We start from the raw sequence: 17316 nt of genomic DNA on the forward strand, positions 1-17316 counted from the left end.
GACTCCATACCTGCACAGTATTAGGCCTAAACAGACTCCATACCTGCTAGTGGTGTAACGGATCACGGATCGATCCGTGAACCGTTCGGATCACCCCTCACGGTTCGCATCACCCCTCACGGTTCGGATCACTCGTGAACCGCGGATTAATTGGGTATTTTTTTTTCTTTCTTTTTTTTTGACAGTTTAATTATCATCGTGTGTAATAAAGTTTTACTGCTGTTGTTCCTTTTCAAGTAACAAGTCCCCGAATATCAATGCAGAGTGTCAGTGAACAGATATGAAGCAGTAGTGTGTTCAGTAGTGTGTACACTTGGTATAAATCTACACCAAGCAAAATGCAAAAAATGTCAATTTCTTCCATACCTTTCAATTCGAACTCTTACTACTCCGACTAAGGCTCTGATGGCTACTTTAAGTTTCATTTCACGATAGTCACGTGCTCGCCCACTGACCAATCACAGCGCACGCTGTACCTCACTGCAGAGCTGCTCCTGAAAACTGAGCTGCACGTAGTACTGACATACTTGTAGGCCAGCTAGCAGGCTCTGACACGTCAATGAATACGCCCAACATGTCAAACTAAAGATCTGATTGGTTGAACACTATGACAATCAACAATATCGTCCCCATTCACTTAAACTGCACATGGATTCACTTGTGACTCTGCAGGCCTCGGGCGGCTCTTCTTACCTAGAGACACAGAGGTGAAATCTAATTGGATAAAAGCTCTACTTAAAACAAGCTGCACTGGAAGCAGAGCAACTGAGGAAGACAGTAGCTGTGCAATGAGAAAATAAGATAATAAGATAATGGGGCAAGTATTTTTATAAATTATAATACATGTAGTGTATTGAAGAAAAATTATTAAGTTATAATATAGCTATAAATTTGTGAGCAGAGAAGGCCTTGAAGGCCCCGACAGCCCACCACTGATCAAACAAAAGGTGGAGGAAGTCACAGAGCAGACTTTTGTTAAATGTCACAGGTGTTTTGACACCTTATCAAACAGAAGAGTTAGTCTGATACATGCAGACAGTTTTCAGCATATCTGCATCAGGTGGACTTTCTTCTGGCAAGGTTAATTAGGCAGCTAATGACTGACTTCATTATTGTATTGTAGAAGTATTTCATGAGGCAGCTCGCATAGCTTCATTTGTTCTCAACATTACCCAGCTGACCTGAACCTGAACCTCTCATGAATGCAGGTCAAACAACAGGTTGCTAATTTTGTATATATACACATGATCTAATAAGAATTTATACCAATGTAGTGGTAAGTAACAAACAATAAACAGTACTTTTTCCTTGCTTGCTTCTCAAATAGCAGGTGGTCGTGTTCATAAATATACAAGTGTGTGTTTAGTTTACAGAGAAGCTGGCACAGTCTGTTTGTCAATGAATAGACACCTGAGAGAATACACAATTCACTTTTAACAACTGTATTCGGCCGGTTTGATATTAGTCCATTGTACGCATCTCTGATCATTATCAGGCTGTTTAGTGTGGAGTTCTCCAGCATTATTCTTTCATGGATCCGTTATGCCGTGTTCACACCAAACTCGCGCCGCCGGTCTCGCCGGGGACTATTTGTGTTCATCCGCATGAATCGTGCTGGATGCGCCGGAGAGGGGCGTGGCTTATCGCCGTGAAAGCCGTTCAACTGTCGCGAATACGCGGCGCGATGAATTTGCAGCGCGTTTGGTGTGAACGCAGCATAAGGCTGCAGTAATGACCACTGGTTACAGGAGTCATCTCATCTGACATCTTTCATGGCTATTGATTTTCTTTGTGTTTTGAGTGAGTTATAATATGATCCCGGGAGGTTTCTTACCATTCACCTCAACAACGAGAGAGACTTCAGTCAGGAGTAAAGGATGATGCTGAGTTTTACAAATACCTCAGCTACAGAGTGGATCTGGATACTCACTAAGTTACAGCTTGTTTCAGTCCTCAGTATCAGAGTTGAAGGTTTAGTTTCAGTACAGAATATATCAGATTATTAAGTGTGTGTGTGTGTGTGTGTGTGTCTGTCCCCTAGGGTGGCCCACCGAACAGATCAGTCTTCAAATTCTGTTCCACTCCTCTCTACTAATGTATTCAGTAACTAAAGTGAGCTGCCAATTGCAAATACGTTTATTCTATCTTTTATTTAAAGCCTCTCAGAGGTCCTCTCTGTGCCGCACGGCAGGGGCTTCTGTGTAGGAATAACCTTTTATCTACATAAATAATAGTGTTTGTGCGCACAGCATGCGCACTCTAACTCATTCATTCAGGACCCTAATCACACACGCACACACACAGTACACGAATAAGGGAAAAAAAGTATTTTAAACACCACATTCATTAGCTTTTCTTTCACTGCCAAATAAAAATATTGATGATAAAGCTTTCATTTAAACATCCATGTACGTACAGTAGGGAGTGTGGTTCCAGGGGGGATTGAGAAGGTCATCTAGCTAAGGCTAATAGAAGGCCCATCTCTGTGACAGCTGAAATGACAGCAGTCGGGGTTGGAGGCAAACATGAAGGAACAGAAGCTTCTTCGCACTAATTCAGTGTAAAAAGGCTTTATATGCTCTGCTACCAACACCAACTTCCCCCATCAACACCATCAGCTAGGGACTCTCTAGTATTTTCTTTTTACCTGTAAAAGGAAGAAGAGGCCTTTGAGTCCAACCTGTGGCCACCTCCAGCCACCATACTTTCCTGTCACTCTCTATTACTACCTAATGGCATTCCTTAATACATAATCTAATTATTCCTTAGTGCACAGCGACACTTTTACAGGTCTTCCTGAGCTTGGCAGAATAAATAATTCTCATCCATCACCAGAGACAGTTCCTCCATCAATGAGCAGAATCTCCATCTCACATTCCTACGTGTGATTTAAAGCATTACTAAAAAAAACTCCCTAGATTACATTCAGAACAGCTTGACTCTTGTTTTGAGTCACTAAGTCAGAAACACAAGTTAGGAAACTGCTTTCACTCCCTGCTGCCTCATTTTGTGAGCGTTTCCCTGCAGAGTTTATTCTTGAGAAGATGGACTTCATTGAGTTCTAATTTTCCTGCACATTTAACAAAGCTGCATCTCATCCGCAGATGTTTCACTTCTCGTTTTGATGCAGTCATGCTTTCATGACCTGTGGAATGATTATCATACCATTACAAGATGGAAACAACCTGACACGACATGTGCGACATGAATCATACTGCCTCATGTGAGAAGTTGTGTGTGTGTGTGTGTGTGTGTGTGTGTGTGTGTGCGCGTGTGTGGGCTTACCCATGATCTCATTTGGTTTCAGCTACTGTTGTTGCTTCTTCCTGGACGTTTCGGTGAGCAAGGTGCATTCTTGGTCGGGGGAAGTTGTTGAAAGCTGTGGGGGGGGGCTCACTATACTGCCCAACACACAAGCTAGCCTGATGAGAGGCCCTAGCATTAGACACACTTCTTACCTTGACAAAAGGGACTGAGAGGGCTAATCCCCACTGAGCAAATATATTTTCAACATGGCCTGATTGAGTTGTGTCTTCTGTCATTAGTCTCCCTTTGCTCTGTGCAGCAGTTAGACAGGTTCAAACTGTTATTACTGCCTCCACATAGAGCGGCCACAGAAGACAGGGTCCCACAAACATGAACTATGCTGTTGTAACTTCACAACATTACTCTGCAGTGATAGGTTACCTCATGGTCCTTTGTCATAAAGCGTCACACCCTGGCCAGAAAAACCTATTATTAACACCAGAGAGTTGTGCTGCTGGTTCAAGATGTGGGCAACGTTTCATAAGTAAGATGTAACTTGTGTTCATTTTGTATAAAACAGACCGAGTAAATAAAGGAAAGGAAAATCGTTTCAAAGAAGGTAAAGTTAATGATGAAGCTGTGTAAAAAAGGTTGAATTTTGCAGCTGTGAGAGGACAGATTATTAAAGACCACATGTGTCTCTAGGATGTGTATGTATTCCACAGTGCTTTTAATTAACAAGTGCATGAATTAAATAGAGCCACAGTTTGTCTGCCTGCTTGACTGAAGCATTAATCCAGCTGGAGTGAGGAAACTGAACAGGGCTCAACACTAACTTTTAAAACAAGCGTCAGCATTTGGTTACCGTATGGTTGCCATTTAAACATGTCGTGTGTATGTATGTTGGTATAATTTTCCATCCAGCTCAAAGATGCCGATACTTCACAAACGTCCAATCAATTTGCACATTAGATTGTGACGTTGACGCGTTAGTAGAACTTGTCACCTGGTTCTAACAGCAGTATTAAATATCACTCATGTCACAAATGTTAAAAATGTATTTATTTAGGAAGCACAATTTGTTGACCCTATTCTTATATTTTACAAAGTGATGGCCAATAATTGGTTTCCAATTTATCAAAATGGTTGTCTATGGCAACCTGGCAGCCCTTACTGTTGAGCCCTGCAGTAGTGAATCCCCGATGTACCTAACCCTAACCCACCAACCCTAACCCACCAGCCCTAACCCACCAGCCCTAACCCTAATGTAGACTGAATACTATGAATACTATGAATACATTTCTTCTGATCCGTGAGATTATCCTCCTGACATCCCAAACTGTCTCAGCTCTTTAACATATCAGTGCTGCTGGAGGTGAAAACTTTGTTTCTCCCAAATGTCAGCTTTAAACAACTGAAATAAAACACTGTTGCATCTGGTTGGACCACTGAATGAATGTCATTCACGATTTTGAAATGATTTCACCACAAGCTCATGGGAGGAGGAGTTTTCTCAACCCACAGAGGAACCTTGTAAACATTCAAACCCTTTCACATGACAAAGGCTAAGTTATGGGATGCTCATGTGATGTGTCTGAACAGGGCTTTCTGAATAACAGATCAAACTAAAGCCATCTGACAGAAAGATTTAGGTGGGGCTTCAAACACACTGTGACCTTTCACAACTTGGCTGCTGGATTGTTGGATGAAGGTAGCTGCCCCCCCTCTCTCATCACATATCCCCCCTCCCCTCCCTCACCACCACAAAGGTATTTCCCCTCCAGAAAAAGACGAGCCGAGCCATGTCAGGGCAGATGGAGATAGCATTTCAAACCGTCCCGTCCCCCAAGCTAAAGCAACTAGAAATGCCGCTGCATACCACATCCATTATCCTGTCTGGCTGTCCCCACTTCCAGCAGCAGCCTCCTTATTAACTCCTTTTTTAATTATTTTAAAGAGGGGACAGTTTGGTTTAAGGGAGCTTCACATCTGTGTATATTTAGTACTTAGGTACATTTCAAAGTACTTGTGTAGAATATAATTACAGCCTGACTGGAATGAATTATCATCAATGCTAAGAAAGGATCACAGCTTGACACCAGAATAACCCTAACCCAGGTGTAGTGGGGGCTGAGCCCTCTGAGAGAGCTGCTGTGATTCAAATGAAAAATTTAAATAATAATACCGCGATAAAATGGCTTATCTGGCAATGTGCCAATTCGGTAGATTTGCAGTGTCTGTCTTTAACTGGTAGTTAATAAATATCTGGCTGGTACCCGATTTGTTTTTTCAACAATGATCATTTAGATTCTCTTCCCTGCAGTGCCGGGATCAAGGCCAACAGGAACTAATGTAAAACTTAGAAGTTACATTTTATTCAAACTTAACTTTATGAGCCTCCCTTTGTTGCAAGAATGGAGTTTTGGTCTGTTATACCAACAACAGAGGAAAGAGGGACAACAGGGAGCCAAAGTGCCACCTCACCCCCAGGTTAGATTCTCTTCACTAGCTACTCCCTGTTCTGCCCAATGAAGGTTTCTGTCATTGAGGCAGAAACAGGCCCATATCTTAGTTAAACAGTATCTCTACAGCAGACCTACACTATCTGGTTAGTGGAACAAAGGCCATCTTATACAGGGGACAGGACTGCAGGTCTTTATTATTGAGTATGGATGTTGCCTTGAGGTGCTGTTGGAAATATGGTTCCTCCTAAGTCCACGTGAGGGTCAGCAAACAAAGCCAAAGGCTACAGTTTAAAGTCTCTGTTGTTGGGGCGATTTTCAGAGGAGCCTGAACTCACATTGTGGAAGCGAAGAGCTTTGAGGCATTCATGGAACAACACAAGTCATGTAAAGTAGACTAGAAACACCAGGGCAGCATTACCACATATCACACTTAGCCTGCATTAAACAAGCAGAATGTCAACATGGGAACAAAGTGGAGGCTTATCTGATGATTGACTAAACATTATTGGTTGAGGGGATGATGTATGCAGGCTACGAGGTAAGACAATGCAAATCAACCCCTATTTGCTCTGTATACAATCTGTTTTCCAAACAGATTTCTGCACTTCAGAATATTGCTGAAAGACACCAAGGCTGCTTGATGTGGAAATGCATTGGCAGAAGTATTTATTAAAACATTGATCACTAGAGCAAAGCCCAACCTGCTGCCACAAAAAACAAATGATGTGTTATTAATGTCCCTGAGAGAGGTAGCTGGTTAGTGGAACAAAGGCCATCTTCTAAAGGGGACAGGACTGCAGGTCTCTGTTATGGACAACTGATTGCCTTGGAAGCACAGGCTGAAACGCAGCGAGGGGCTCCACTGCTGTTGCCTCAGGTAACATTGAAACATGAAATATGATCCTGGAAGTCCAGTTTGAGTAAAAGATGAGTTTGCAGGCTTATAAGACACAAAACAGAGGTTGATATCACTCTGAGACCGAATTTCACAACTCTATCACGGTGACAATCAGTCACAGGTAGACATATGGCATTAATCTAACCAGGAATGTGTGCTTGTATGTATGCCTTGCCAAATCAAGATTCACCTTTTCCTTCCCGATGACTGTGCCTAATATTTGCCGTAGCCCTCTGCGTTGGCACCCTCGCTGCATCAATGGAGTGTAACCACTAGAATAAATGAGGGGGCTGCTAATAAGAGCCTCTTTCCCATCATAATGGTCATAACTATATGAATTTGTCACTACAAGTATGACTATCTGGAACGTTGTAACAGACCCATGGCTCTCTTATTACCTATTGGGGACACATTCCTAACATTCTACAACGTCCACAGAACCTCTTTAAAGTGGACCTAGAAATGACTGCAGAGCTAAAATGCGAGTTAACTGCAACTGTATTCTCTGTCAACAAGGCTGACTTTTCTAAACGGTGTTTACCACCACTCACCTCTACTTTTTTTTCCCCAACAGCCCACACTTTGTATCCACTCACATCTGTGCTGGCAGCTCACCCCTCTAAAGTCACCCCTAACAGCCTCCCGTGGCTTCAAAACTTCTAAGTCTGAGAGTCCCTTTGAAAGCCTTCCCTCTTTGATGGGAGGAATGCTACAGATCAAGCTGGAAACTGACTTCAGCTGCTATCTACTGCACTGCTATCTGTCACTATGTGGAGGATAAATATGGATTTGTATCATGATTGTAATGTGAATCCCACACACAAACACACAAAATGATGCGTTCCCTCCTTCTGCGGAGTCGCTGATCCGGACACAGGCCAGATAGCATCAAGTGATGGAGACGGTGACCCTGGCTGTGTCGAGTGTTGGAGCACCAATCACCTCCTCCCGCCACACACCCACTCAGCCACCAGCCAGACAAACTGCCCGCCCTCCAGCCACTCTGACAAAGAGCAGCTCTGTGAATGCCGAGAGATGTCCAGTGACACAAACACAACTCAGAGATAAGAGCTGGGAGGATATTTATTCTGACTTATCGTGTGTAAGTGACACGAGACGATGTCAGTGGTGCCAGCATTGCTGATTGTGTTTGAAGTCTTTCAAAGCCCGGCCCCTGTTTTCTCACCAAGAAAAGCTGCTCACTATCAGCATCAGAGATCATATGCTACAGGACTGAACCACCGATTCCCAAATTAGGGCTTTGCTAGCCCCAGGGACTTTAAAAAGAATTCCAGGTTGCCCCCTTCAGGGGATGCATATTGAATTGCTTTGTAAAAGGACGACTCCCATTAGATGTTGCGTTGTCACACACAAGAAGGAGGAGTCTTCTATTCAACTACAAGTCAACAGCATTAAGACATTGAGAGGGGAAACATGAATGACAAAGTCATGAAATGTGAATGTGTGTTATCTCTGGCCTCTTATTGGCCCATTCAAGCACACACACACACACAGCCACACCTAACACAAACAGGAACACAGGCTTGGTTACTGATTACAACTACGTCATTCATTTTTTTTAAAGCGCTGAAGGCAGCAACCACAACTCCAGCTCCATCACACAGCTCTACGGAGGTAAACGCACCTCCACGAGTTCCTCCAACATGTCAAGCTGGCAGAGCTCTTCGTAAATTCATTGCTGTAAAGTTTCAATAAGGATCAAGGTTTTCACTTTAGCTACGCGCCATTCTCTTCTCTTCCTTCCTTTTTATCTTTTGTTAGGTAGGCTAATATTTCTAATTAGAAACCAATGGTGGATTTGATGTTCCATTGATTCCGTCCCTGCAGCCTAAACCAGCGGAACGATGTGAATATGACGACACATACTTCAGACTAACTTCACTCTGCAGCTATTAACACTCAGGCGAAGTCACGAGTAGACTAAATAGAACGTCACGCTACCTATGTGAGACCGCATCGGGAGACCGAGTCCACGATTGTCAAAGGCGGATTCTAGGACCTGAACGAGGCTTACCTTGGAGAAGCGTCCCGGCGCTCACGAGAGCCAGCAGCAGCACAGCAGCGTGGTCCATCCTCAGAGAGAAAGCGGTTCTGTGGATACCTCTGGTGGTCCTGGAGAGACGAGGAGCTCAAGTCGGTCTGGACTCAACAAATATGCCCCGCAGATATGTCACTGTGGTTTGGAAGAGGCGTGGAAAGTCCGAAACATACCACAGTGTCAGAAGGGAGCGCAGGTTAAATACAGAGAGAGCTGACTGCGAGGACGAGGAGGAGGAGCCGGAGGAAGCTCTTCGGGGATTTTTTTCTTGTATGTTGCCTTGAGGTGCTGTTGGAAATATGGCTCTTCCTAAATCCACGTGAGGGTCAGCAAACAAAGCCAAAGGCTACAGTTTAAAGTCTCTGATGATTGACTAAACATTATTGGTTGAGGGGATGGGGCATGGGTCTTTAGCCCCACTGCAGTTTGATTGACTATTTGTCGAGTACTGTTTTTATCATTTCGTTGCCAGAAGTTAGTATTTATTTGATAGAAGAGAACTACCGTCATCATGATCGATGTGGATTGTTTGCCTTATAGGGAACATTTTGAGGTTAAACAGCTTGGTGCCCATCAGCAGCAGGGTATCGTTATCAACCACATGGCTGCTAAAAATAGACCTGAGCGTTATGGCTAAACTCTTCTATCACAATATAGGTTCTTTCATATCTCCATAACGATATAGCATATTTTAAGTCAATAAGTAAATGGTCTGAAATAACCCCATGGCTTTATATTCTCATGTGTGAATTAAATTTATACAAATGGAAAGTACTTAGAGTATTTACTTATTTGATATAGAACTTTATTGCAAAATAATCTGATTTTCTGAGAAATTTGAGTTGTGCTGTTATTATCAATTCAGACGACGTAAAAGTGAAGTTTCTTTGCTGTCTTTGTGTTATTCTCGTCAAGAACAACACAATGATGAGAGCATTACCAAACATGAAAGCAGCAGCACAACAGAGTCGACACACAAACTGAGCTGTAGGCTATAACAGCAAGTTGAGGAGAACAGGTATATGCCCAGTTACAGACTACTTCTCCCACGTAGTCTCTCAACTGAGGCTTCTGACAACTCCACTGAAAAGTTTACGAGGGACACCCGAAGGCAGCATTGTTTCCGCCTTGTTTGCCTCACCTTCAAGGCAGCGTTTTGAATAAAGCATCAGTTAGCTATTATTAAAAAGGATCTCCGTGAAATTCATTTCCATTAACTGTGTAGGGGCGATGTGAACCTGAGGTTCATCCTACAAATCTCATTTGTATAAAACAGACAGAGATTACGAAAAACTGCCAATATTATCATTATTAATAACATGTTCATTGCCAGCTTGGTATTGATAAAGTTCTCCCTAAAACAGAGCTATGAATTTACTTTTGAGAGGTAAAAACAAACTGGGTCCTTACACATACTATCAATGATAATGTATCATGAATTATATTACATGCATGATGGAGTTTCTGTAAATGAGCTACAAATGAACCACTGCAGGGTTATTCTCATCGGATCGATATCACAGGAATGTAACAAGTGAGTGGTGACTTGTTAGAGGAATATTAGAGTGATTATGTAAGCATTTTTTTATTAGGGGCAGCAGACAAAAACACTGACAACATACATAACCAGAGTTTAACTTTAAGAAAAAATTATATTAGGCAATAAAGTTAGTACAACCTAATGCAAGGTGCTATATCACTGATTCACTTAATTATATTCTATTGTGAACATATTGTGAGATTTCCAAAAGCTAAACCCATCTTTTGTTCACTAAAAGTAACTTCAACAAGACTTGGACTGTCAATAAAACTAATGGTGTGTGGATTCAAATGAAGAAAAAGAAATGCAAAAAACTATCCACTGAATACTACAAAGAAACAGATGATCTGCATCAAGCCCTTTACGGCTTCTCCTGAAGAATTAATGCTGCGTAACATTGAATTAAACAACAGTTAAATAAAGATTTTTGTTGCTTATATTTAGCTGGGAGACGATACAATTGAGTGTTGTAGCTTATACTGCAGATTATACATTTATATTTTATTTTCTGGTAAAGCTCAAAGTCAGTAAATGTATTATGAGCACATTGCACATTTCCATGAGTTTTTTTCACACTCTAGCAGTGAAGGTAGATTTGAATGTATTGTTATTAATGTCCAATAGAAAGTTCTTCTCCGCTTCTCCCCAATGTACAAATAATACAATACTTTATTGATTACTGTATTTTGCAGGCATATTTCCAGAGAGAGGCCAGAGGTCCATTTTAAAACTGCACTCTTGGAGCGGGAGGTATGCGTTCAGTGCCTGCTGAAGGACACTTCAGCAGAATCCAAGACATTCAGTTGAAGAATGTTCTTTGACACAAAAAGGTAATAATATCACCGAATCACTTACTGACACGCTGAACAAAAAATCTAGCTAAATTCACAATCTGTGAAAAGAAATTCAGCAGACTGATAACAGTAGTTTGACACAGCTTTGGTCAATAGTATTCAGAGTCGTCATGGTGAACATTTGGAAGAAAATCATCTGCATATGACATACATAGTATATGACTACATAGTCACAGTAGTTGGAAACCAGCAGACTGTTACAAGAATACAGTTGACAATGTTTTAAGTTCAAATTCAGTAACACTTTCTGTGACGCCCATATCTATATATATATATATATATATATATTGTATCTAATGCATTATAATTAGCTTATAGCACTGTATAATTATAGTAATAAGCACTCATACATATCCATAATGCATTATAACAATAATCATAACACATTATCAAGACTTTTACAATGACTAATACGGTCAAGTATTATAATACTTTTGTTTAACCTTACTAAAACCGGAGGAAGTGCATTTGTTGAGGGCTATTTTCAGCTGAACATTCAGTGTACTACCAGTGTACTACCGGCTGAACATTCAGTGTACTACTGAATGTTCAGAATGTGTACTACTGAATGTTCAGCCGCTACTGTATTTCTGGCAACATGATGATGTTGAGTCATGTGTTGACAATAAGAAAAATAAAGAGTATCACCAGACTTATCTTTTGATCAGGTTGTTACTGTACAACAATTTCTAAATTTCTGCAGTAAAAATTCACCATTGCCGTTTATTCTTTTTGTTCAGTGACTCTTAGTGTCTTTGTCACATCAGAAACACATCTAAACTATCCAGCTTGTGTCATGTTGAGTGTTTCCAGATGATTCCAATCCCTTAATGATCTGACTCAAGAAGGATTAAATCAACATTTCATATTGTATGTCTATCAATATTATCATCATTATCATTTGTTGTAAATGTAAACCTTAATGCGGGAAAAACATATAACACATGTTCATTCTCATGATATGTGAATGCTGTGTGACCTACACCTGTCTGTATATGAAAGGTGATTCACAGAGGCTGGGGAAAGCCTCATTCTTGCCAGCAGGTAATCCAAAAAGGTAAAAAACACAGATAACAACAACCAGCCTGGTCTCAACATATTGGAAACTATCCCCTACAGAGGAGCTCATGAGCAAATGAGAAGCAGCTGTGCAGGAAGGCTGCTGATAACTAGGGCCATCAGGTGGTCAACAGAGGACAGAAACTCACCGGGGACATCTAGTGGACATGACTGGCTTTGGACAAATACACACAGAGGATGCATCTCATTTTTTTATCTTTATATTTCCTCAATTGGACCTTTCTCCTTCTCTTGCTCCTCAGACAGACATTATAAACTGTCCATAATGATGGTACACCCATTCCACTTCCATGTCAAGTGGGAACAGATAAGACAAAGATTTCAGTGGACAGAGATTATGCACTCTCTAACTGGGATTAGAGTATTCTGTCATTCTATACTTGTGTGTTAATTGTGTTATATTGAAATCTTAAATGTTTTATTCGCCGAGGACCTTCACAAGGCCCTCTGTTATGCACAGTTTAGACTTTAAAAGTACAAACCAATGAAGCTGGCGATTATTCACACCCCCACCAGGGTACTTAATTAATAACCTAATGTGTATTATTTACTGCATTAGGAGGCACAGTTATTCAGCAGGTGAGACATTAAATAAACTGACTAGGTAAAAACAAATGATTAAAGTGCCTCCTACAGGTTTATCTGAGAAATTACTGTAGAAGAAAAAAATGTGTTGATATGACACAAATACAGGTACATGCTTATGTCCAAAGAAAATGTAAGATTTAGTAATATAAGTATTCCAAGTATTACTCAATAAAATAATAATTACTGAACTCTCACTTTCGCTGTTTTGGGGTTTTGTGTTTGCATATGTGTGTGTGTGAGAGAGGAAGAGACTATTCTACTTTGTAGCCTCGCTGCTGCCCACTTCTGCTTGCTGGCAGATGGAAAGGCTCAATGATTCTCTTGTCATCCTTTCTTATACAACCCCCCAGCTTCTCTCCCTCACAGTATCTGAGCATCTTGCTGATAGAGTTTCCCTTTGAATCCATGCTGCAGTTTCCAGCAGACCTGAATAGGAAATTCCATCCTATTATTTTCAGTCAAACAAAGGTTGTCATGTAGATGAAAGTAAATGGCAAACAGTGCAAGTAAGCACCTGGTTGGCTGAAGTTAGCAATCTAGCTTTAAAAAACAGAGCAACCGCAGTCAAATTTGCAGGGATGGGATGTAACTACATAAGTGGGGCCGCTGTATATTTCAAGGGTACATTCTTGTCATTTATCTAATATGTGACAGTTTGGCCTCAGAATATGAAACGCTGTATGTTTCATGACTAATAAATATAGTCAAACACTACTTCAATGTTAGCAATCAAAAACAACCCATTTTTTGTATGTGAATGTGCAGACCCTATAACAGGGCTGTACTGCTGCACACTCTTCACTAAAGTAAGGACTCAGCATGTAGTGTTTCTTGTGTTTCCAGCCCTATATCTTTGGGTGTGATCCGCCTGGCTCTCCCTGCTCTGCTCATCATACACACCTTTCAGAATCAGAATCAGAATCAGAAACTGTTTATTGCCAATGTATGTTGCACATACAAGGAATTTGTACATAACATTGAACAATCAACAACAATCCACACTGTGCAAGAAATAGAAACATATTACAATTTACAATAGAATATAAAAGAATATTAAATAAAGTGCACAACAAACAGATAACAGTACTTCAAATAAGTATGATGAAGTGGAGTATAAAAGTGTCAAGTGTGTTTAAATGAAGAAACAGAGAAGGGATGTGCAGGGGAGTGTACCGGTAGGACAATTGTCCTGGGGTTGACAAGCTGTGTCTCAATTCAGGGGCTGGATCCTTCGGAGGCTGCATTCGTAGACCGGTTGCGTCACAGCGCTGCGACTAGTGCTGTCCCATTTCACATTTTTGTTGAAGAGTCCTTCAATGCAGCCGACGAATGCAGCCTTCTGGTCCCAGATTTGGAGGACATATCTGATGTATCCTTCGCGGCCCAGCATATCCCAAGATGCATTGCATGCCGGTGCGCTATTACTGGCAGCTCGGCTGGCTGCATCCGACCGTAGTAAGCCTTGTAAAGTAACTTTTAATAACTTCACTTTCAAACCTCAGAGGTTGAATAATATCTTACTGAGTTTGTGATGATTTTACAGATGATTTATACTTTATATCATGTACATAAACGGACCAACGTGAGCTCAGGTAGACAGGTTGTGAACCTGAAATATCACTTTAAGTCCGGTAACGTTACAAACGTTGAGATTAACTACACGAATACACTGAAATTGAGTATTTTGCTGATTCTGTTCATATTTTGTTACAGAGAGCCAGGAGCTGAGGAGAGAACGATGGACAAACATTCAGCAACCATAGCTTGAATTAAGACATTAGTCCATTTGTAATATCTCCATTTGACCATCCTGTACTTAAGGTTACAGTTACATTAGCTCTCATCCTGTACAAAGCCTTCACTAATAAGACAACCAGTAGATCCTTCTCATGTGTTCATGTTGCTGTCACAGAGATGACAGTTCTGACTGTCACCTTTTTATTTTATTTATTTAAATTTACATAAGACATCCATGTAAATGATTTCTATGTGAATATGTATATATTCTGCTGTGTAAAATGTGTCAATCTTCTAAGTTTGCATCCCTGTGTGAACATTATTGATAAATGTTTCTCTTTAACTTCAACTTATTTAAAAAATATAAAGTATATGCACATGTGTTACTGAGAGTTAATAAACACGTTTGCTGACATTTGTTTTGCTGCTGTTAATGTTAACTGTCTTGATTGATTTCCTCTGCCTTAGGATTACTCTATATATATATATATGTACATGTAAATATATATGTATGTGTGAATGAAATGAAATAAAGTTATTGATAAATTAATTTAATTACAAGAACTATAACTGATTGAAAATTAGTTATTAGTAACTGATTTAATTATCTGATTATTAATATAGAAAAAAGAATATTATGAAAAAGATCTATGAATTAATTATTGAATATATGATAAAAAACTGATTAAAACACTAAACTAAAACCTTTCCAGTATATATACTGAATAGGTTTTAGTTTAATGTATTTATATGTATATATATTTATAATCCTGCTGAGCAGGGATTATATATATATATACACTATAAATATATATATATATATATATATATATATATAATCCTGTTGAGCAGGGATTTTAGGCGAAGGGTGCAGCAAGAGGGGGGCGGGGCGGGAACAGCTGTTGACGCAAACAGGAAGTCCTCTGTGGCGTAGGCTGTCTCACTTCGTAGACTGCACGGTCTAGCCTTCGCGGTCCTCAAAGGACGCGGCCCACATAGACCGCGAAGGCTGGGTCCTCCGAAGGATGCAGAACCTGAATTGAGACACAGCTACAGAGTCAGAGGTCCCGGGCTCATTTGATGAGCCCGACTGTCACAGTTCAGCTCCACACCCTCCTCACTCTACTTGTCAGTCACTCCCTCCTCATCAGTCTAACGCCCTTCACCTGTTCACTCACCTGACTCTGATCAGTAATGAAGCCCTTATATAGACTCCTGCCTCACAGACACACATTTGCCAGATTGTTCTTCGGTTTTCAATGCCAGACTCTGCTCTCACGGACTGATCTCCTGTTACAGACCCTGCCTGCCCCTGTTCTACCCGCCTGACTCCCGGTAAACCCACCAGCCTTCTGATCCTGACCCTGATTAACGCTGCCTGCTGTATCCGGAAGTTTGTAATAAAAGCCAAAGATCCCTGGAGTCTTGTGTGTTGCATTTGGGTCCATATACAACCGGTTGCATTGACTGCCAATGGGAAGAAACTGTTCATGTGGCGTGAGGTCCTGATGGACCGCAGCCTCCTACCAGATGGAATGGGCACAAACGGCTAATCACCTCTACCAATCTGCATGCCTGCTTCTCATTAGCCTGCAGTATTTATACCCTGGCTTGTCTACCACTCCTGTCTCAGCTAACATGGTAGTTTTTGCTTCAAGCCTGTGTTTTCATTGTGTTGCTTTGGATCCTGACTCTAACTGTTCTCTTCCCCTCTCCCTAAGGATCATCTGCCTTGCTGGCATGTCTGCTTCCCCTGTGAAACCTCACCCAGCTTGGTCTGCCATCGACCAACCTTGGCTCCATAAATAAACCTCATCACTTCGCCGACCTCTTATCAGTGTCCTGCATTTCAGTCCTCAGGGCATTTGGTTTCCCAATCAGTTAACACGGTTGATAATCCAGTTCATACATGAACTCAGTCTATGTATACTCCCCTCCTCAACTTGCAGTTGTACTGCTCAATTCCCCATTTGCATCTGCTTTCAGTTTTACCAACTGTCGGCTGTCAGCCCTGCGTGGGTTAGTTTCCTCACGGAGGTGTCGGAACCATACCTTCGGCCTTTTATCTGGCCCCGTAGCTAAATCGTTAGGATTTTCGGAATTATTCTCTGAGAGTCTTGTATGGCTACGCCCTAGGCTCAGTAGGATGTAACCCTAACACCCCGTATGGATAGTTATGTAGACGTCTGTACTTTACTATTGCCTATTGTGAACTTCTCACCATTTCTAACTAACACTGCCAAGTCTTCACCCAAGGAACTTACCTTAAGCTCCTTTGGTAGAGTCAGTCATCACATGTGTATCACACTTTTAGGGACAGGGGAAGAGGGATACATTTATCTAAAAAACTTAGTTTGGTTTCAGCCACTTACAAATGGTAAGGCTGTGGTTTTATTAAGGTTTTCTCACAACAATCACATACAACAATTTCAATTCAATGAAACGGTCTCAGTGCTACAACAGCTAATTGTAACAATCCTGCTATTAACAGGTATTCTTTATCCGGCTTTCGTCGTGAGTTTCTTATTTTTATCATGTTGTATTCTGATAGCAGAAGGGTCTTCTAGTCACACCTAATGGCGTAAGACCTTTAAGCCTATTCTTCTTGTTGAAGAAGTATGATCCAGTCTCTACCCTGGAAAAGTCCCAGCCTCTCTCTTCTCTGCTGGCTCTTCTTATGCTGGTCTGAGGCTGGTACCTCCCTCAGGTTTATGCGTCACTCACACTGGAGTCCTCCTGTTTCTAGGTCAGACTCATATAAGTTATAAGTTTTGAGTGACTATTTTATATAAGGCATCTATGCAGTTTATATGTTTAATCACTTCTATCATGAAATAAAACAGGTTATA

General features: G+C 41.1%; 1 protein-coding gene across 2 annotated transcripts in view; it reads right to left on the reverse strand.

The window, feature by feature from the left end:
- Nucleotides 1-8911, reverse strand: part of LOC116399954 (CD166 antigen homolog) — a 98187-nt gene extending 89276 nt beyond the window's left edge. For both annotated transcript variants that reach the window (XM_031877469.1, XM_031877468.1), the window contains exon 1: nucleotides 8645-8911. In XM_031877469.1, coding sequence (XP_031733329.1) covers nucleotides 8645-8702 — 58 coding nt within the window. In that variant the 5' untranslated portion in view covers nucleotides 8703-8911. The remainder of the gene's footprint in view (nucleotides 1-8644) is intronic.
- Between the last annotated feature and the right edge of the window lie 8405 nt (nucleotides 8912-17316).

Source organism: Anarrhichthys ocellatus, unplaced genomic scaffold (genome assembly GCF_004355925.1).
Source record: "Anarrhichthys ocellatus isolate YVR2014 unplaced genomic scaffold, GSC_Weel_1.0 scaffold138, whole genome shotgun sequence".
Classification (NCBI taxonomy): domain Eukaryota; kingdom Metazoa; phylum Chordata; class Actinopteri; order Perciformes; family Anarhichadidae; genus Anarrhichthys; species Anarrhichthys ocellatus.